Below are 22,321 nucleotides of genomic sequence, written 5' to 3' on the forward strand. Positions count from 1 at the left end.
GTCTAATCTAGGGTCTAGGGGAATTTGGGTAATTAAGGGGATGAATTTGGGTTGTTAACCTTTTGAATTGGGTGATTATGTGGTTTTTACTCTTAATGCATTTGAAGTGTTTGTGGAAATGCCTCAATGAAAATTGGACATTTTATTAACATGTTTGGCTTACCTTGGTGCATTGTGCTATTAGATAGTTTTAGAAGTGCTTATCGATGAGTTTTAATGAAAGTTAGAACATCTCTTGATGCATTCGATCCGTCTTGGTGCTCATGCTATTGGGTAGTCTTAATGCTTTATTTGTAGCTAGTTCATCTCGATCAAGTGATAACTTATTGAGGAGCTTAAGGTGACTAAGAAATTAGTCTTAAACCCTTGACCACCATTATTACCCTTTTCTTGTTAGACCTTGTTTCTCCCCCTAATTGCCCTTTGTGAACCCAAAGACCTTAGCCCTCCATCAATTGAATACAATCCCATTTAGTTTAATTTAACTTGTTTGCATCTTAATTTAGATAAATCAACATCTTATTTTGTTTGACTAAACTAAAGACTTAAACAAACCAAGTATCTAACCCCCGCCATCTTCGTGTTCGACACCCGAATAAATACTACTTTTATTTGGTTTTATAAATTGTTTTTTTTGATTGGGAAGTGACGGCAAAATCCCTATATCACATTCCAAGATACATTCCAAGATCCTCTGTTCTGGCTATACTGAGTTCCCTCGTGATATCTTCAGCTAGTCCATCCTCGGTATTCGAGGAGAAGAAAACCCTGGATTTCGCGTTGCTAACTCTCTGTCCAGAGGCCATACAGAAAACATCTAAAATACGCTTTATTTCTGAAGCCTGCTCAATAGAAGCCTCACCAAGTAAGATAAATATTGGATTAAAGTAGGTTAATGAAGATCTTGATCAAACATTGAAAATATGAACTAGGGCTTACAGGTAGGCTAAGAAAAATAAATTAATATTTTAATACAAGAATTAGGGCTAAGTAGGGCTGCAGAAACTACGAATAAACATAGTCTTAGTTACTCAACCCTTAGTGTAACGAAAGGCACCGTGGGTTATGCGTGTCAATCAAAGGTACGTCTACAAACCAATAAAATAAAAAACTATTGTCACTTGCAGACTAGCCACTTGTACAATACTGCCCAAAATAGAAATAGATAACAAATGAACGATACACCTCAAATTGGAAATAGATAACAATTCATTGGGACAAAGCGGGTATATAAGCTCAGTTAGATATGAGTTGGTTTTACCATGTTATTGTACCACTAGAGGTATAATGATATTTGTGATATATTACCAACTCATAAGTAAGGCTGTGCACCGGTTCAAAATCGGACCGGAACCGCTTTGGACTTGAACCGGAATCAATAAATATTCGGGACCAGAATTGGACCGGACTATTTGGACCGGAATTTGTCAATACATGCCCACTTTTTCAAATTCCGATCCATTAGACCGGACTAAAATATAATTTTCAGAAAAAAAATATAAATAACAATAATTCTGATTTTTTCGTTCCAAACTGATCTGGACCGGGCCATACCGAAGACCAGAATAGTAAAAAATGATGGACCAGAGTCCGGATCGGCCATTTTTCCGGTCCAAGATTATCTTGGATTCGTGGGCCAATAACTCGTGAAGTCTTGTAAAATCTTCCAGTATAAAATCGACTCTACCGGTATACGGAGTACATTCTAGTCAACCTCGTCGTACGATTACTGTTGCAGTTAATAATAAAGAACTTCAAATTTTTCTTAAGAAATTACACGTATTTGAACAGTAATTAATAAATAAATGTCGAATTTATCAGCACAATCACAGTCATCATCATCAACACTGTCATCAAACGCAGCGTCTTACGGAACTCCGTCGAAAATCGATCGTAAAACGATGCACTCCGCCGAACTCTACATTCTCGATCTTTGCAATCCTGATCGCCGCCAAAACGCTCTTAGCGAGGTTTTTTTTTCACAATTCTTGAATTTCTTGAATTTAGGGTTTTGAATTTGTGTTTTTGTTGAATTAATTGATTTTTATTTGATTTTTGTGGATTAGAAACGAGAATTCCCTCACGATTTGGCTCCGTTGCTTTGGAATTCTTTCGGTACTATTGCTGCTCTTCTACAGGTGATTTTTTTCTGTTACGAATTTCGCTCCGTATCGTTATCGTTATCGTTTATCGAGTTGAGGCAATGCTGGTTGTGTGAAACTATCCTACAGTGTAGTGAATTTTTTTGTTACGAATTTCGCTCCGTATCGTTATCGTTTATCGAGTTGAGTCAATGCTGGTTGTGTGAAACTGTCCTACAGTGTAGTGAATTTTTTTGTTACGAATTTCGCTCCGTATCGTTATCGTTTATCGAGTTGAGGCAATGCTAGTTGTGTGAAACTGTCCTTAAGTGTGAGACGGTCTTTTTATATATAGATGAGTCTTTACCAATAAAGACGGTGTTATGTTATTTATTTATCAAGTCGTCATTTTTTATTGATGGTATAAATGAGTGTTTAACCAATAAAGACGGTCTTATTCTATGCTTTGTGCTAAAAAGGCGTAGAAGGGATTGCAATTGCTAAGGATTCGTAAAAGGGATTATAAGCATTATATAAAACACTGGAAGACGGTTTTATTTTATTATTTGTGCCACTGTTTGTCTGTTTTAGCATAAATTAGCATGTGTAGTGATTGCTATTAGTTAAGAGTCGTAGGAAGGATTGTACGGATTGAATGAGGCCTAGAAGGGATTCTAGGGATTAAATGAGGCGTAGAATGGATTGTAGGGTATTATTTGTGCCACTGTTGGTATACATTGGTAATTAGTGGCGGTTTAGATAATTCAAAGAAGTGACTGATATCAATTTTTCAGGAAAGATTTGTGGGAGTGATGAAGTAGGTGATACTTCTATTTTCTTTAGCTGAGGAATAATTCATGCATTTTTTCTTCAACAAGAAGGATTCGTGTTGGCAAATATTTCTACAAATTGTACTTCGTGCTTGTGTATCCACGAAATAACTTTTTCTAAGGGAAAGTTCGGCATGAATGAATAATGATGGTACATGTGTGATTTTAATCTCTAATGTTGAATGAGATGAGGGGTGGACAGAGAATTTCATATTCGGTCAGCAAACTAGCTTGATTAGGAGGGAACTTTTTATTCTTTTTTTTTTTTTTTATTCTTTTTCCTTTTAATGTATTCTAAAAGGCAAAAAGTTTGTGAGTAGTAAGATAACCATTTTGCTCTTTATATCCTGAGTCCTGACATAAATCTTTGAAAATTAGTTTGAAGATTGGTTTAAAGAAGCATGAGTGTGCTTGAGTACATGCTAAGTTTTAGACACAAGTTTGATCGTAAAGAATGAATAAATTAATAGCCAACCGAGATATTACACAAATAGTCAACAGTCAAAAGAGGGCATAAAAGAAGAGGAACAATCTCTTGAAATTTTAACCATCATGATGAATTGATGACTATGGTGGCATAGCAGAGAAGGGAAATTGTGAATCCCGGAAAACATAGAAGAGTTATGGGGAAAGAGAAAAGGCATAAGACTTTTGAACGTAGGACGGTAATGGAAGGATAAAAACCACAATATGGCGGTCCTTCTTCTATGTGAAAAAGTAGTCTTTTTTGTTTCTGTGTATTATCTCTTTCTCCAACTTCAACTAAAAAATACACATCTTAGGGGTGGAATATCAAAATTTAGCTTCCTCGGCAATTTTCTTTTCTTTGGTATGTAACAACTGCTGCACTATGACAATATCTAGGTGCCACTGTCTATGAGAGCTTTCACCTGAGAATCTTGGAGCTTCAAATGTGTTTTACCATTTTGCGTGTCGAGAATTAAACTGTGTTTTGTTAGGGTATCGTATTGTTGAATGGGGAGCTTGAGTACGATAAGCTTTCTTGAAAGATGCTATGTTTATAGTTTGCTTCATTTCTGGTTGCAGGAGATAGTATCTCTTTACCCAATGCTCTCACCGCCTTCCTTACATCAAGCTCAATCCCACCGTGTCTGCAATGCCCTCGCACTGCTGCAGGTCTGTCCTTTTCGTTCTTTGGTGTTCGATGCCATCTGTTTGACCTTTGTTGTTTTCACAATCACTTGTAAGTTCTGGTTATTGACGATTAATTTGTTATGCTTTTGATGATATAGGTGATGAAATCCAAATTTGTTTTTAAGTAGTTATTTAGGCAAATAATCTCACCTTTACCTGTTGATTTTTGTTTTTATCAAAGGCGGTGTGCAGAAGAACACCTTTCATAATTGGATCTTTGTGACCTGATTGAAATTTTATTACCCCATTCATTCCATTAGGTAAGTGCATTTGCTGTTGGAAATGGGTTTTAGATAGAACAAACACAAGAGGGTTTGATGCAAATTAGCCAACTTTAACCCCACCATCAACCATCATCAATAATTTACAGCCTTTGTGGCCTGCTTCGCTAACCCACACTGACCACCATCACTTCGTCCCTTAGTTTAAAATGGTGCTCCTCAGCGTGCTTAAGCTCCGCGTAGTTGGTAATCGATGATCCTTTGTTATACTAAGCGCAGGGCCTTGTAAGTATTGTTTCGGGATATATCTGTGTAGACAATGGTTCTCAATGCTAGTGATGCTCCCGCATCAGTTTTCTTCTGTTTTGAAGTTAATGAACATGTCTTGTTTAATTGGCATGTGACTTTACTCTAAACAACACGAGTCTCACTCCCTATCATATTGAATGTTAATGACCATGTCTTGTTTTCTCTATGGGTGTATTGGTTGCAGTATTGAATGTCCTCTGCCCTTCTTCTGGGTTGCTTATTGCCACCCTAAGATGATTTCTTTTACAGTATTTGACAATTAAGATCACAATATAGTACTCACTCCGTCCCAGTCATTTGTTTACCTATTCCATACCTATTCCATATTTGGGTGCCTCATTCATTTGTTTACCTTTTTTTAATGGGAAATGTTTTTGAAGGGTAATTTGATCATTCACATAACATATTGTCCACTTGTCATTCCCCAACAATATCCACAAATGGTCCTCTACTCCTCTCCACCCTCCACTCGGCTTGGTTATCTAAACTTGGAGTGACAGCAATTGTCTATTATTCCTGGTTGTTCTTGTAATTTTCTGCCATATTGTGTTCTCATGATCTTCCCTTTGTTGCTTCTATTTGGCTGCCTGTGCCGATTCTTTACCAATTTTGTCTTACAGTTGATGATTTATGTTTTTTTTTTTGTGCTTCTAGGTATGTTTACTAAATTTGCATGCATTTGTTACCTTATGCAGTGTGTAGCATCTCATCCTGACACCCGTATGCTATTCTTGAATGGTAAGCCTCTGCACATAGGCTAACATGGCCTTTTAATTTTATCCATGTAGCTAGCTTCTGCATTTAAATGTGGATCACTTTCTTTTTGTTAAGTATAGGATCTACTCCTCTTTGAACGAAAATTTACTACTCGCATCACTTACCATGTTTATGGATTTGTAGGTGTAATAAGCTACGCATCATAGAATTTTGGTTTCTATTGACATTTAACATAATGCAAATTTCTCCTGCAGCTCATATTCCGCTATATTTGTATCCATTTCTTAATACTACAAGCAAATCCAAGCCTTTTGAACATCTGCGACTTGCAAGCTTGGGTGTCATTGGTGCATTAGTAAAGGTATGATTATTGCAAATTTTTAACCGTACATGATGCTGGTATCAATTTCAAGTTAATCAGTAACAAATACCTTTTCAATACACTTATTTTGCTTTTTTAAAGCTCCTGCCTTTCGTAATGTTTTTTTTTTTCAAAAGATTCCTACGTTTCCTGAACATTTGCTCTGGCAAAAAAAGCCATTATAGAGCGAATATCTCATGAATGTGTTTTTCTTCTGTATTCTTACCGGGAATTTTGATTTGGAAATCTGTGTTTCATACGTTCATCTCTATTCTCGAAACTTGCTCTATTTAAGTTTGTACTCTTGCATTGCGCTCATTGGCTTATATGCTTGTGTTGGATCCCATATTCGTGGTTGTGGCTGTTGTGCTACTGTTTGTTTGTCTTTTGGCATATGTTTTTTTTTTTTTTTTATTATTTCCCTTTGTTAACCCAGGAGATTATGCAGGTTGATGATACAGAAGCTGTAAGTTTCCTTCTCTCGACGGAGATATTTCCGTTGTGCCTCCGTGCAATGGAATTGGGCGACGAACTGTCAAAAACGGTAAATTCCATCTTTGATCGTTTTACTTGTGAAAAGGTTAACTTTTTTTTGCCTCCTCTCCCGTTCCCTGTTCTCTAACCTTTATCCTCCTTCCATATTTACGACTTCAGTTTTGTTGTATGTCGCTTGGTCTGTGTTCTTCTTTGTCCCTCTTTTTCCAGGTTTCTCTTTCACATCCTTTTTTTATGCAAACATACATATTATGTTTTACAAGCAGTGGATTTATTCATAAATTTCTTTCTACTTTGTAGCTCATCACTTAAAAAAAGTTCTTGTTTACCACTTCACTGGACTTTAGGATAAGCACGACACCTGGACTTTAAGATTATTATCGCATGGCAGGAATGCATGATATGTTTTGGATTGACACATCTCTCGTTTGCTTGTTCAGTCTTGTTTACGTTGCAACTTTGAGTTATGTTATCCTTCTTCCCTGCCAGGTAGCTACATTTATTGTCCAGAAGATTCTTCATGATGATGTGGGATTGGATTACATCTGTACTACCGCGGCTAGGTTTTTTGCACTTGGAAGAGTTCTAGCTAATATGGTTGCTGCATTGGCTGAACAAGAACGGCCGCCTTGTCCTCGGTTTCTGAAGAATATTATTAGATGCTACCTTCTTCTCTCGGAAAATTTAAGGTCAGTTAAGTGATCTGAGTGGTGGATATTTCTTTGATTCTGATGTTACTGTTTAGGCTTATTAGGAGACCGTCTTTTATTTTCTTGCAGAGCTTGTGATGCACTGATAACCTGCCTGCCACCCATCTTCAGAGATCCCGCCTTTGTTAGTTACCTCGGTGTAAGTTGTCAATTCTTTTTGGTTCATAAGCTTCATATCTGTCTTTCCAAGAAATATCCTAATATTAGAATTCCTATAGGAGCTGGTAAATTTAGTGATACAAAAGTCTAAGAAGGCCTTCTTTAGGCTTAAGATTAGTGATCAATGGAGAACTAATTAGTTGTTTCTCAGCGTTGGAATGCCTATAGGAGTCGATAACTTTCCGTTTACTTGAATTTTCTTGTGTGGACATCATTTTTCAGGCATCTCTATTTTTGAAAATTTTCGCTCTCCCTTTTGTTTTTCATTTTCCCTTTTCTATTCGCATTTTGAGGTGTGCGTTCACCCATGGACGGTTCTAAATGATTCATGTCAGCCGACCTCAAATCATTTTGGGATTAAGGCTCTGATGTTGTTGTTGTTGTTGTTTATGCTCCTAACTATTCTATTAAACGTGGTGACCACTACGCCCACTAATGCCGTGATCATGACCTTCCTCTGTTCAATTGGATTCACTAGTTTATATTTGGACCAAATTTAACGAATTGAAAAATATTTGACAAGAACGGGATACACACTCAAGGGAGTGTTTTTTGTGTGATTTCTCTACCAAAACTGCAAATATAGTGAACTGATCTGAATTTCCAAAAAAGAAAAATGTCTTGAATCCAAAATAAGTAAAGTGAGTACCATGGCTCCTGATCGAAATAGTTTACTGTTTTTAAAGGGCTTATTAGCATCATACTACGGTATAAATATTGGCCTTTACGTTAAGGATTTTCAGATTCCCGCACCAACATATTCCAATATTTAAAAGCTGCCAAAATTAGCCGATTGTTAACAAAATACGGCCTTGTTTTGCCGATACAAAGCTAATAAAGTCCATATGACTTATGTGACCGATATAAAACAAGTAGCGATAAACCTTGATTTTGAACCGTGTAGCACATACCCAATTCTTTCCCCTCTTGTCCTGATATTTATACGGAATTTGTTTAATTGTGGTTTCAGGATGATCCAATGACAAAGAGATGGCTTCAACAGCTGCTTCACAATGTGAGAGCCAGGTCTCTAGTCACGTTCCCAGCCGGAGCTAGATTTGAGCCTTATGCTGTGAACTAACTACACCTTAAAAAACATTTCCTTCCACATAGAGGAGCTTAGTCTCAGATTTCGAGAGTACTATTTCTGTCAACATCTCGAGGAACATATTCAACAGTAAGCACGAAGAAAATTACGCCTTCCAAATCTTCGATGGTATTAATCAATGAATTAGTCATTTGTTTAACACTTTCCATTCATTTGGTGGTTAAAGTTACTACCGTAGCAGCACTCAGCTTTCTGTAAATTGGTAGAACAGAGGTTTTTCTCCGCCGATATGAATTCCTACTAGTTGTTGCTTCTCTTGGGTGTGTTGCACTGATCTGAGTTTTGTGTTATGTGATGGAAGGTAAGTAATAGAGCTAATTTTCGCCATGAAAATACGACACCTTCAGTCGTCCAAAAAATGTCTTGTTTATATTGTCTCTATTTGATTTTGGCAGTCGATCGTATTAATTTTCCTTTAATCTGTAAATTTTGAATTATCAAAATCATTTTGATGCTTTAAGTTTGATGAAGTCACAATGGAATATGTTGAGAACGCGTGGGTATCCACTGCAGTTCTCCTTTATTTTAAGGGTATTGATAAAGTAAAGAACCCAAAAGATACTCGCTCCTATTCATTTTAATTCTTCCCTTTTAAAAAGGCACGCAAATTAAGAGGATGATTATTTTATTGTAAAGTATTGTGGTGGTGTAAGGTAATTGGAGAGAGAGAATGTATTATTGTGAGGTAAGATGATTAAAATAAGTATTGTTGTGGGGTAATGTGATTAAAATAAGATAAAGTATGAGTATTGTGGGGTATTGTTGTGGGGTAATTTGATTAAAATAAGTATAAAATTTTACTAAACAAGGAAATGGGGAGAGTTATATGAATAGATGAAAAAGGAAAGGGGGAGAGTTAAAATGAATAAGAGAGAGTAAAACATAATACGAGTAACTTAAATACGAGTAATACTTAAACCATTCAATTCGAATTAAATAGAAATGAATTGAATTAATATATACCCAAAAGACCCTTGTATTTCTATTGTATGACATTTGTGTTATATATTACCTATGACATAATTTTCATCCAAATTTTAATTCACCCGATTCTAATCATACCCGACATAAAATAAAATAGTAAAAACCGATTAAAGTAGGTAAACGAACTAGAATTAAATTCAATTGATATCAAACTAAAAACTGATATTGAGATCAATCTAAATAAAATCAAACTGATTTAATCCTATCTAAATCCGCATCAAATCACCTTGTAAATATCTTATAAATCTTTTCATATTTAATGAAAATATAACTTGTAGCAAAGCGTCTTGCTTGTGACGGGCTAATCCCGTCACAAGCTTGTGACCTCTCACAAAAAAGAAGAGGGGACAAGGTGGGGCACCCCCATGTGCTTCCCCACTCACCTCTCATGGGTATTTTATGAGAGGAAATGATATCCGTCAGAAGTTTGTGATCTGATCTTGTAAATATTTCCATATTTGATGAAAATATCTTATAGAGTATATCTATAACTTTCCATATACTCCGTATATGTTTTTAAGTTACTCTTATAAAGACTCCCCACACTATTTATGCATTTATCCCCTTTACTTATTATGACCATTATTCTCATCCGAATTGTAATTCACCTAATCCAATGTGTACCCGACTTAAAATAGTAAAAACCGACTAAAGTTAGTCTGGATACTCTGTCCCATTTTCGTGTCCCATCTTGTGTCCCATTGCCTCTATATTTGACACATAAGCAATAAATATTAAATATAAGTATGTAGATATTATCAAAGGATGAGGTGTCAAAATATTAAGGCAATGGGACACAAGATGAGACACGGTGATGGGACAGAGGATCTGGACTAGACTAAAGTAGCTAAATGAATTGTACTCAATCAATATTAAACTAAAACTGATAGTAAGATCAACCCAAATAAAATCAAACTAATTTCATCCTATCTACCATTTAAATCCGCACCAAATAACCTTATAAATACCTTGTAAATTTTTTCATATTTATTGAAAATATCTTGTACATATTTCCATATTTGATAAAAATATTTTACAAATCTTCTTATATTTACGTTTTTAGTTTACTGAGATAAGTAATAAATACACTAAAAACTAATTAAAAAAATAATAAAAATAATAACTATTTATATTTTTACTAACTTTAATAAGAGACCGTTTCTATTAAAAATTTACGTAAAAATTTATACATACAGAAGCAACTAGTCGTATCTTTAAACATGCATAATAAACTGAAACAAACAGCACGTTTCATTGTTGTAAAAAAAAAAAAAAAAAAAAAAACAGAAAATTCGAAAGAGACAGTTCACAGTTCCACACTTTTGAAACTTGTTGATATATAACCAACCCCACAGCAGCAGTCAACATCAAAACCCACGCCAAACATATTTCTCTTTCTCTTTTTCTCTCTCTAAACTCGCTCAACTCACCGAGTCAACTCGCTCCCATGTCAATCATCAATGTCCAAAACGACCTCAGATCCTGCGTTTCATTTGTAGAAAAAATCCTAGATTACGAATTCAAGAACAAGAAGCTTCTAGAAGAAGCGCTGACGCATTCATCATGTACTGAAACGGCGTCGTATCAACGACTGGAGTTTGTAGGCGACGCCGTATTAGGATTGGCTTTTGCTAATTTTGTTTATTTAGCGTATCCGACGGTGGACCAAGGTATTCTATCTCTTATTCGCGCCGCGAATATTAGTACTGAGAAACTTGCTCGTGTTGCTGTTCGTAACGGTCTTTATCGCTTTGTGAGACATAACGCTCTTGCTCTTGATCTTAAGGTGATCCTTTTCCGTCTCGATCAATTCTTTACGTTTTTTTTTTTTTGTTTGGGGGTCTTGGTCTTCTTTTTACGTTTCTGTTTTAAATTTGTAACAGTTTGATTATTTATTTAACAAAATAGTTGATGACGTGGATCGATTGGAAAATGGAAACAGTTAGTTTTAAATGTGTTAAAATGATAAATGCTTGTTAAATTAGATTACATTGGAAAAAACAATTCGTTTTTCAAATCGGCTAGTTTTGGTATAGACGGATACATCCGTCTATAGCTAAAGACGGGACAAATAGTTTGGAAGTGGTGACATTTTTGCCCTGCCACCCCACTTGTTGCTTGTCCTATTAGGAATGTGGTATTGTATTTGGTCCGTCTTTAGTTATAAATGGATATGCGCCGTCTATAATGAGATTTTGTGTTTTCAAATTTATGGCACACACTAATAACTTAAAAATAAATTTGTTGACACAACCTTTTTTTATGGAGTTAAACCTATGCATTTATGTTTTTTTTTTTTTTTTTATAAATATTCATTGAATTAGTTTTAGTCCATGCAAATTGCAGGAGTCTCTTTGGTAAACTTTGAGCCCAATTTCTCTCCATTTCCTAAAAAGAAATGGAGAGGCAAGTTCCTATGAATGGTCCGGATCGTATTTTGGCAACATCTAACGGTTATAAATTTACGCATAAAAATAAAGGAGAAATGAGAATGAAGGGGTAATTATTATTTAAATAGATTGTGAGAGGAAATGGAGAGAAAGGAAATGGAGAGGATCCATTTCCGTAAACTTTAGTATAGTTAGAAATATGAAATAAATATAGGTAATTTTTTTTTTTTTTTTTTCTTCGTGGGAGGGTATTTTAATCAATGCTAAACAAGTAACCGGGTTAAATTTTGGGATAACGATTTTTCCTCATGTTGTTTTATACATATGTTTAAGGTCTATAGTTAAGAATTTTGGAGTAGCAAAAATCGATAATTTTAAATCATGTTTTGGAAATTGGGGTAGCGAGTGTTAGACTTTGCTAAACTCTAAAGCTAGGTTCCCTCAGGGATTGGGACATAGGGAGTAATGCAATAACAGCGAAGATCGTTGTGGCGGTGAGGGTGGTAAAGGAGGTGATGGTAATGCATTGTCCATTTGTCCTGATTGACTGCTTTTGGGTGAAAACTAATGGAATAACTGAACAATCAGATTAGGAGAGTAAAGTGCATGTTCTGGAAAACAGGCTTTTCCTTTACATAAAGTTTGTATTATTTGTTATAGTGGTGTGGTCCATGACATGAACTCACCCGTCTCAATCATTTGTTTAGTCTCTTTTTTATTCTTTGTAAGGAGTATTTTAATCAAAGGTAAAATAAATGATTGAGACGGAACGAGTAACAAATAAGTTTTCCCTTTCTTTGTGTTACACTTATTTTATCCGCCTTTATGCTTCAACATTTTAAATCATCATAAATTCCCATTGAAGACGGGCACTATCCGTCACAAGCTATTATTTCCATAGTGCACATTGACTATTATATACGACAATTCATGTTAGCCGACCACAAACTATAGTGTGGTAAATACTTTGTTGTTGGAATTTTACACAGGTCCGAGAGTTTGCTCTTGCTGTTGAAGCGGAAGAAGAAACCGCGGTCTATGGAGGTAGTGTAAAAGCCCCTAAAGTTCTTGCTGATATAGTAGAATCAGTAATAGCAGCTGTTTATGTTGATTGTGGTTTCGACTTGAAGTTGCTTTGGGAGGTCAGCTAATACTCGAAATTATTTCTATTTTCTCTTTTCCTTAGCTCGCTTCCTGCAGATTATTTGTGTGTCCGTATCTATTATTATTGACCTAAAATCTAAACGGGTAAATGATAGATTATAAGAGGTCTTCTGGAACCTATCGTTACACTTGAGACCCTGCCATTACAGCCGGTAACAATGCTTTTCGAGACGTGCCAAAAACAAGGGAAACAAGTTAATATTGAGAACTGGAGGAAGGCTGATAAAAACATATGCAGCATTTATGTTGATGGAAAACTTGTAGCAACTGGAACTTCGGATCAAAAGGTAATTGCCAAGCTTAATGCTGCAAAGGAGGCCTTGGCAAAACTCGATCACTCAGGTTATAACCCCAGTGGAGTTGTCTGTGAAGTAAACGATAACAATGAGATTGAAGCTGCTAAGCAGAAGTTGCATGAGCTCTGTGGCAAACAGAAATGGGCTAAGCCGAGTTACAGGTATTACTTTTGTGTTGCATTGGTGAAAAGTTGCTCGACTTTAGAAGCTCAAACAAAATAGAAATGGGCTAAGCCGAGTTACTGACGTAAATTGATCTTTAGATGCGGGAAAATAGATAGGTCATGCTTATTTTACTTTGGCTTGATTGATTGGTAATGGAAACTACGTGCAGAAAACTTAGTGTTGAGCTGTGTTAATTTTAGTTAATGCTATTGCCGTTGTATAGCTGCCATAGCAATAGCTCATTGCTTTTCTGTTATGTGCGCGAACTTACAGGGTCGAAAAGGAACTGGGACTTGCTCATGAAAAGAAATTTGTATGCTCAGTGGAGATTGAAACAGCCGAAGCAAAATTATTTATGATGGGAGACGAGAGGTCGAGAGTAAGAGAAGCTGAGAATTCCGCTGCTTCCTTAATGATCCATAGCCTTGCGGAGTCTAATTATGCCTAAGGTAAGGCGCCATGGCCCATTCATCTGCTTCTTTTAAGTGGAGGAAATGAAGGCAAGTTCCTGTTTCTCATGTCTCTACGATAAATACTCGTGTCAAGGCGGTTTTTTGCAAAACTGCTTGTTATTTTCACAAATGCTCTATGAAAGGGTTCTTGCTAAAAGTCCTTTTATAGAGTTATTTAGGTAAATAACACCTGATTTTGCAACATCTTAGTGTAAAACCGTCTTGAACAGACCTATGAAGCCCTTCTAATTCATAGAGATGGAAAATCTCGGTATTTACGAGTAGGAGACATAAGATCCAGGAACTGCCGCATTTCCTTTTCTTGGCTGTGGCAGATTAATGGGCCTCTTGTATCAGTAAACTTTGAAATTTGATTCACTTCTGGATTTATGAATTTGCATCTGTTTTAAGCTCAGACATTATTTATCCTTTCTTGTACCCTGTCGAATCCGCAACTTCTAATTTGTTCTTAAGATTATTGTTGATCTTGTTCTGAATTGTTTGAATTGGTTGCTGTCGATTGTCGAACATGATTATAGTTTTACAGGTTCTCAATGTCCTGTTAATAATAATTTGATGCTGTTTCTGTAATTATTATTGACTTTTGATATGCAACATTAATTATAAATGAAATTTTAAGCAACTACACATGCTTAAACTTATACTTAAATTTCTTTTATTTCCGATTTTTCGGTGTTTACTGCACTGTTCTCTTCAAAACCATAATGAAGCATTTGCTTTTGCATCAGATTACAGATTATTTATTTTCCTCTGGACTTTCGTTCCTCTTTCGACCACTACAATTATAGTTTCTTGCTTTTTTTTTTTTTTTTTTTTTTTTTTTTTTTGAAAAAGTAAGAAAACTAGATTGATTCTCTGGATAAGACCAACCTATCTCATCCTTCCGAATGAGAGAAGTAAGTTGAAGCCACCGGTTTTGATATGTACTCGTATATTCGAGTTACAAATCCCTTCTAACGTAATTTATATTTGATACTCCGTATTCTTTATATATATGAAACAAACGACTCTGTAAATGTGTACTGTATATTTAGACGAATTGTAAAGAATTACCCACCAGTGAATTGTGGGTTGTGTCCCTTGATTGTTAGTTGACGATATCTATTCCGTCAATTGAATGGGATGGAAGGAGTAGTAAACTAGTAATGATAAGTAAGTCGGAATAATTAAGCATAATCACATAACCCGTAGATACAGTATTGCCAGGTTAAGCACTTATTGTTACAGCTTCCGCAATGATTCTTGTCATAGGACAAGTCGACACACTTACCGCGACAACAATGTTGTGTATACTTACACTTGTTCTTGCAAGCTCCACAATTCTTGTCATCTTCATTGAGATCCATACACTTGTTATTACAACATGTCGAGTTTGTGCCATATGCAAGTTGAGCGCAAATCTCATTGTCCTTTTTGCAATGATCTGCGGCCTTAGGGTTCCTTGCTGAGCCATAGTTGTCGTTTTGAGCTAGAAACCGGCTTACCCTTTTTGAGGGAAGCAACAAACGAGGCGTGCTTGATTCCTCATGGTCACCAATGTTATGAGAAGGGTTATTGTAGTTTACAGTCATGGAACTTAGTGCTATGATCATTGCCATGGTGGTCGCGAGTAGGATGGCTACCTTGATCACTTGGCTCATTGTCAACGTCGACATTTTGATTATTTATGAGCAATGTCAATGGTGGAGAATCAGAAGCGGAAGTGTATGATATTGGATGAAGGATTCTGTTTTTTTTTTTTTTTGGGCGGTTTCGTTAAAGATGTACTATAGGAAGAAGGGTTTTATAGGGGAGTAAAGGAAGAAAAATTGACGTAAAAACTAATTAATTTTGTTAATTAAGGAGTGATTTGAGGGATTTAAATATCATGATTCATGAAGTGTAGTTTAATTAATGTTTTGTAGGTCTTCTAATTGAGAAGAAGTGTCCATGTTCATGTAGATTTGTGTTATCTTCAGAAGTTGGGAAGAGTTTTGCATGATTGAAGTTAAATGATTAAACTGTGTCTCAATTTTGGACTTGTGAGTTGAGTATAATACACATTGAGTCAAATGTCAGTGTATAGTTTTGCAGAGAGTTGGTTATCGGGTCACTCGGCTTGGTTACAGTTTGGGTCAAAGTGGGTTGAGTTATACCGGGTTTGGGATGTGCTGGGTCAGCTGCGGAATCCAAACACGACAATTTTTTTTCCAAATCGCAGTTCTCGAAAAGACGATCGATTTGAAAAAAAAAATCGTCACATTCCGTTCTCGTAAACACGAGTTATGGCCTCTTAAAGTTTTCCGAATAAAAAATTTGGGTATTTTGTGCAAAATGACAAACTTCATAGGCACCGTGTGCATTTTCAATTTTTTTTTGCTGTATTTTGGTCCAATTCTTAGGTAAAAAAAATAAAAATACAGTAAATTTATATTTGTATGTAGGAATAACTATTATATTTTCCGTGACCGAAAAGAATTTTTTCTGGATTTACTACTGCGTAGATTGCTATAAAACCGATCTTTTTCAAAAGACCTTGATTGTTTGAGATACTAACAAAGATGCAAAGCCTTGTGAGAATTTATGGGGCCTGTACAAGACCATAAAACTTGGCCCAATAAAGGTCAATTTTTTTTTTTTTTTTTTTTTTTTTTTTTTTGAAATCCAAATATTGCTTTTATAACATGATTGAATATGTCATGAATTTTGAAATGTATTCACTCTGATTCTTTAACTTTAGCTCTCATGCATTAACAGTTATTTTTGAAAATATTAACACTGATAGTCGTTGAATTTGTGATTAAGTATTATTGATATATAAATTGATAGGGTACTAGAGTAAATAAATAGGTGGTCGAAGACATTATTACGTATGAGTGATATCAATCATCAATCAATCAATACCATATATTAAATCCAGAAACCAAAGGACTTTAACGTAATTAAAGAAAGTTATACAAATTAATTATACTATATAGTTTTAAATCACTAGCACCGTGTGATAGACCCGATTAAGGGATCTCAATGCAAATATTATATAGTTTGGGTTAAAACTAAATTATACTCCGTATAAAGCTTGGTAATTTTTCTAAACATGATCAATTTCCTTAAAATAAAATAATTAATTAAGATGGTAAATTTCCTTAAAATAAACAAATTAATTAAGATATTCAATTTAAAGGAGACCAAAAGAAAGAAGATTTCTGGTAATTTTCCTAACTATTTATAGAAGACTAGAAGATGGTCAATTTCCTTAAAATAAAATAATTAATTAGTATAAACATGCACATTTATGGTATTAATTATTATCATCATAAAATTATATATTAAATTTAAAATCTATGAATTTTATTAAACTTTATATCAATCAATACTATATATTAAATCCAGAAACCAAAGGACTTTAACGTAATTAAAGAAAGTTATACAAATTAATTATACTATATAGTTTTAAATCACTAGCACCGTGTGATGGACCCGATTAAGGGATCTCAATGCAAATATTATATAGTTTGGGTTAAAACTAAATTATACTCCGTATAAAGCTTGGTAATTTTTCTAAACATGATCAATTTCCTTAAAATAAAATAATTAATTAAGATGGTCAATTTCCCTAAAATAAACAAATTAATTAAGATATTCAATTTAAAGGAGACCAAAAGAAAGAAGATTTCTGGTAATTTTCCTAACTATTTATAGAAGACTAGAAGATGGTCAATTTCCTTAAAATAAAATAATTAATTAGTATAAACATGCACATTTATGGTATTAATTATTATCATCATAAAATTATATATTATTAAATTTAAAATCTATGAATTTTATTAAACTTTATAGTTTATTTGTTAATTATTTAACATACAAAAATATAATAAGTAGATAAATCTATGAATTTTATTAAACTTTATAGTTTATTTGTTAATTATTTAACATACAAAAATATAATAAGTAGGTTATAAATAATTCAAGTTAGATTCCATAATATATAATATTGCATAATTATTTCGATTTGATTTAATGCATATATGTAATATATTTATATAAATATATAATTCTCTTAAAATTGCATGCCTAAGTAGTAAAAGTAATTTTGTCGGTAAAGAAATCACCCATTTGAATAGTAAAAATAATAATATTATCAACGAGATTAGCGAGAGTGGTAGAAACAACAACGGGAGTAGTGAAATAATCAATATTAATGCGGCAGTAGTGAAAATAACAATAATTATGGCGGGAGTAGTGAAATTATCAATATTAATGCAGCAGTAGTGACACTAACAATAATTACGGCGGGAGTAGTAAAAGTAACAATAATTACGGGTAAGTTGTGAAATGTTATTACTATTGTTTCATTAATAAGAGTAAAATAGTAATAGCAGGAGTAGTAAATTTGTCTCAAAATTTATTTCATCGTAATTTTAGGATATGTTATAAAAAACATATTAATGATAAATTTATGGGTTATGCAACTTTAAGTAATTATATTTAATGAATTTTTTTTTTAATGGTAAGTAGAGGTAGCCCGGGCGAAGCCGGGCATCAATACTAGTATAACTATATTTCAACAGTTAGATCAAATTTTTTGTATAATTTTTTAGTCTAGCATTCATATTTAGGCCCCAAAAAATCTCGGGGCTCTATTTAGTTGCACCACTTGAACACCTTTAAAGACGGCCCTGCTGCAAGGATGTTTATGGTTTGTATGTTTGGTGATTGGAATTAGTTTGCATTTGAATGTATTTATATAAGGAATAGAGAGATAAGTAATGAGTTGACTCTAGAAATTACGTTGGGTGAATGCATGGCATGGGGAAGAGTTACGTTATTATGTGGTGAATGGGTGATGCATGGAGTGTAATACGAACCTTGGAGATTTTATTATAAATAATATAATAGGGACGATACTACAAGAGTATAAGTTTACAGAAAGTATAGGGACGAGACAAAAGCAAAATGCACCCGTTTTAATTTAATGGGATATCTATTCATATTAGGAGAGAGCAACGGGTATATATATTTTTTCGTTAGTATTTTATAGGCAATGTCATCAATTATGTTCCAGGTCGCAAATATTTTAAGTTAATCGAAAAAGTACTATGAACAATAGGCAATATCGTCCTTTATATTAGAAAGACTCGTATTTAGGATTAATTAATTTCGCTAATACGTCAAATATTATATTATTCTCAAAAAAAATTACTGAATAAAATGTAAGTAGTTCTAGTGCTGTTAAACAAATTAAATGAAAACTGCAACAAACAAAATAAATAAATAAATATGCAATGGAAAATTTATATAATAATTAATTTGTATTAATTCATTTAAATTTTAGTTGATGAACTCCAGCACATAAGCAAATAGTACAACAATTAAAAGTATATATTAATATTATAATATGATTAATTAATCATCATTTTATTCCTTAATACTCCGTATTATGTTTCTTATATATTCATTCCTTCCCAACTTAACCACACACCAACGGCAGATCAAAATGGTCCACCGCCGTCACCACTCTTGCCGTCATTCTTATATATTCATTCCTTCAATTATGTGCCCGGTATGTTAAAATTAATGTTGACGCGGGGATAAAAGAGGGCGAGGAAGTGACTACGAGTGTCGCGTGTCGAGACTCGAATGGAGATGTGATGTGGGGCGTGTCAACGGGTCGAGAGCAAAGTTGGGAGGTTCCTGTGGCAGAGGCGTGTGCGGTGCTTGATGGGCTGGAGGAGGCGGTGCAGCGAGGGATTCAAAATGTTGAAGTTGAGAGCAATTGTCTACAAGTTATCGAAGCTCTTAAAGATAGGAAGACGGGAAGAAGTGGCTTCGCATTCTTGATCGAAGACATCCTTGTTTGTAGTACTAAGTTTCAGTCGGTCATTTGGTCACATGTGTCTCGTAACAATAACTGTGTAGCTCATGTTTTAGCTCATTGTTTTCCTCGTGTGTCGGGTAAAGTTGTATGGGATGATGGATTACCATCGTCTGCAAACTCTGCTGTTCGTTTTGATAAGTTATTAATTGAGTAAAGCCTTCTGGCTGTTGATTTCAAAAAAAAAAAAGTCATTAGTATTTAATAAACAATATGGTCTATATTATTTGAAAGACTCGTATTTAGGATTAATTAATTTCGCTAATACGTCAAATATTATATTATTCTCAAAAATTTTACTTAATAAAATGTTAGTAGTTCTAGTGCTGTTATCAAATTAAATGAAATCTGGCAACAAACAAAATAAATAAATAAATAAATAAATATGCAATGGAAAATTTATATAATAATAATAATTAATATGTTCATTTAAATTTTAATTTAATTGATGAATTCCAGCACTTAAGCACATAGTACAACAATTAAAAATATATATTAATATTAGTATTGTAATATGATTAATCATCATTTTATTCCTTAATATTTTTCTTCTTACATTCCCAAACCACACACCAACAGCAGATCAAAATGGTACACCACCGTCACCGCCGTCACCACTCTCGCCGTCATTACTTACTGCCCGGCATTGGCAGGCCCCGTCTTACCAGAATTACCAGCAGAAGCACTTGCAGCAGCACTTGCACCTCCATTATTATCACCATAATTTTTATCATTACCATTCTTACCATAATAATTATTATCATCACCATAATTTTTATCATAACCATTCTTACCAGAATAATTATTATCATCACCATAATTTTTATCATTACCTTTCTTACCAGAATTTCCATCAGAAGAAGAAGCAGAAGCCGCAGCAGCAGCCGAGACCGAATCTTTGTCCGATTTTTGACATTGGCTTGCTGAGTTACTGTCTGCAGAACAAATATTACTTATGCAAATTAGTGCACAAATTAAAGCACAAAGGAATAACTTATTAATTGAAATAAAACCCATTTCTTTCTTTTAGTTAATATTTTTGTGTAAATATGTAATGAATTATATATGTGAAATGGAGGAGCGAAAATCCGCTTTTTATATATGTAGAAGTTAGGGCATTTGATTAATTAAAAATGCATGTAAATGGAAATTAGTTTAAGAAATTGGATAAGTTGCTTATATGGCATATATTACCTATCAAATTAAATGTGATTTAAGTTTGTCTTGTTTATTACGGAATGGAAAGGTTATTACGTCGATGATAGGCAACTCGTTTCGAATTGACAGTCGTTTACGGTTTAATAGACGATTTTGTTACAAAGTCATTATCAAATTTATTAGTTAATAGATTATACAACCAGTTAAAGTTTTTGAGTTTTACTTTAAAGAATCTGAGTTATATCATAAAATTTCTAAACTCACCCACTTAAAACATAAAAAATAAAATAAACTTTAAGTAAGCTCAAAAAAATTACACATGAGCTCGGTTAAATATGTGATGGTTGTACTATTCTAATATACAAGTGGTTATAGTATAGTATTTGTGAAAATTTATTAACAACGTTAATACAAGATTTGTACTCAAACGAGTGATATATGACTAAATAACGACAATAATAAATAAAATACAACAAAGGAGAGATCGACTTGTCATGTTTTTTATGGCTTAATTCTAGTTCGTGTCAGTTGAGCTCGGTTCTATTCAGTTCAGTTCAATTCAGTGCTGCTCAATTTTATTCAAATTAAGTCTTACTTTAACTCTATTTAGTGCACCTCAACTTTATTTAGTGCAGTTCAACTCCTTTTAGTAAAAAAGAACAGAGCCTTAAGAGAATATAGAATAGGCCGAACCTTAAATGGCTTAAAAGATGATGGAATAGGTCGAACCACGCTAGACATTTTTCTATAAGCGACAACGTCTTTACTACTAAATAAAATGGTATCCGACTCTATTGTGAAGGATACCTACATTTCTGATGATGGCATTCCTATAAATTTCAAAGAAAATTCTTCTCCTAATAGCAATTTGGAACACAACTACAAAGATTCTCAAACGGGTGATAATGAGCATATTCTTAACAACTCGGTTCTTGAGTTCTCAAGAAAGGGTGGAAGAAATTCACGACTAAGAATCTCCGGACAAGATTATCAAAAAATTCTTCAAGGTAGTAAGGTGAACTATTACCACAAAAGAGACTTGTCAATTATGACCGTTCAGATCCTTAATATCGAGGTCACCAAGGAGGAAGAAATTACAAGAGATCATTATAAGAGAAAGAAGAGGAGGAGACGTTCTAAAAAGCGGAAACTTAAGACGAGGGTGGTGAATGAAGATAGGTCTTCTACTTTAGGCGGTATCAATGAAGGTCACGGCATTAATTACAGGGAATCCTCTCTAAGTGGCGTAAACTCGAAGTCGTCCTCCTTTTGTGACAACTTACCTTCTTCTGGTATTCAAATCTTCCAAGGAGACCATACGGTTGTCGCTTCTAATACAAGCTTACCTCTTTCTTCGGTGAATGACACGACCAACATCTTTAATTGCGCTCAAGCTCATAAGGATTCAAATGAACATGAGTTGTTTCTTTTTTCAGCTCGCACTAAAAAGTGTAAGAGTTCTTCGGTTGGTAAACTGTCACGTGCCTTGACTACACGTAGGCTTTACAGGTACCCTTCAAATCAGCAAGTGAGTGAGAAAAGGAGAAGTAATAACTCCAAGAAGAAGCATAGCCAAGGGAATGAATTTCCGAGACACAATCTACCTACTTCCTGTGTAAGTAGGTCTTTGTCCCGTAAATGTATACGTCCTCGCTGCGTAAGTGTGTCTTGTTGTAGGTACTACCCTAAAGCTC

General features: G+C 34.3%; 4 protein-coding genes across 4 annotated transcripts; 3 read left to right on the top strand and 1 right to left on the bottom strand.

The window, feature by feature from the left end:
* Positions 1-1,702: 1,702 nt before the first annotated feature.
* On the top strand, positions 1,703-8,464 carry LOC141646832 (uncharacterized). Its single transcript, XM_074454801.1, has 9 exons — positions 1,703-1,970; positions 2,067-2,138; positions 3,959-4,048; positions 5,292-5,334; positions 5,568-5,674; positions 6,123-6,218; positions 6,659-6,858; positions 6,949-7,018; positions 8,009-8,464. Exons 1-9 carry the CDS (start codon positions 1,806-1,808, stop codon positions 8,117-8,119), a joined length of 954 nt encoding a protein of 317 aa, XP_074310902.1. The 5' UTR covers positions 1,703-1,805; the 3' UTR covers positions 8,120-8,464.
* Positions 8,465-10,483: 2,019 nt separating this feature from the next.
* On the top strand, positions 10,484-14,094 carry LOC141646833 (ribonuclease 3-like protein 2). The gene is made up of 4 exons (XM_074454802.1): positions 10,484-10,916; positions 12,510-12,662; positions 12,780-13,141; positions 13,419-14,094. The coding sequence occupies exons 1-4, from the start codon at positions 10,578-10,580 to the stop codon at positions 13,591-13,593; spliced, it is 1,029 nt and encodes a 342-aa protein (XP_074310903.1). The 5' UTR covers positions 10,484-10,577; the 3' UTR covers positions 13,594-14,094.
* Positions 14,095-14,445: 351 nt separating this feature from the next.
* LOC141645829 (stigma-specific STIG1-like protein 3) lies at positions 14,446-15,907 on the bottom strand. Its single transcript, XM_074454014.1, has one exon. It carries the CDS (start codon positions 15,271-15,273, stop codon positions 14,785-14,787), a length of 489 nt encoding a protein of 162 aa, XP_074310115.1. The 5' UTR covers positions 15,274-15,907; the 3' UTR covers positions 14,446-14,784.
* Positions 15,908-19,245: 3,338 nt separating this feature from the next.
* On the top strand, positions 19,246-19,626 carry LOC141646527 (uncharacterized). The gene has a single exon (XM_074454399.1). It carries the CDS (start codon positions 19,246-19,248, stop codon positions 19,624-19,626), a length of 381 nt encoding a protein of 126 aa, XP_074310500.1.
* Positions 19,627-22,321: the final 2,695 nt, after the last annotated feature.

Source organism: Silene latifolia, chromosome 3, assembly GCF_048544455.1.
Source record: "Silene latifolia isolate original U9 population chromosome 3, ASM4854445v1, whole genome shotgun sequence".
NCBI classification, from domain to species: domain Eukaryota; kingdom Viridiplantae; phylum Streptophyta; class Magnoliopsida; order Caryophyllales; family Caryophyllaceae; genus Silene; species Silene latifolia.

Coding starts and splice junctions, on each gene's coding strand:
- LOC141646832 (XM_074454801.1), top strand. CDS start 1,806: ATGTCGAATTTATCAGCACAATCACAGTCATCATCATCAACACTGTCA. Junction 1,971..2,066: donor GCCAAAACGCTCTTAGCGAG/GTTTTTTTTTCA, acceptor TTTGTGGATTAG/AAACGAGAATTCCCTCACGA. Junction 2,139..3,958: donor CTATTGCTGCTCTTCTACAG/GTGATTTTTTTC, acceptor TTCTGGTTGCAG/GAGATAGTATCTCTTTACCC.
- LOC141646833 (XM_074454802.1), top strand. CDS start 10,578: ATGTCAATCATCAATGTCCAAAACGACCTCAGATCCTGCGTTTCATTT. Junction 12,663..12,779: donor ACTTGAAGTTGCTTTGGGAG/GTCAGCTAATAC, acceptor GGTAAATGATAG/ATTATAAGAGGTCTTCTGGA. Junction 13,142..13,418: donor TGGGCTAAGCCGAGTTACAG/GTATTACTTTTG, acceptor GCGAACTTACAG/GGTCGAAAAGGAACTGGGAC.
- LOC141645829 (XM_074454014.1), bottom strand. CDS start 15,273: ATGTCGACGTTGACAATGAGCCAAGTGATCAAGGTAGCCATCCTACTC.
- LOC141646527 (XM_074454399.1), top strand. CDS start 19,246: ATGTGGGGCGTGTCAACGGGTCGAGAGCAAAGTTGGGAGGTTCCTGTG.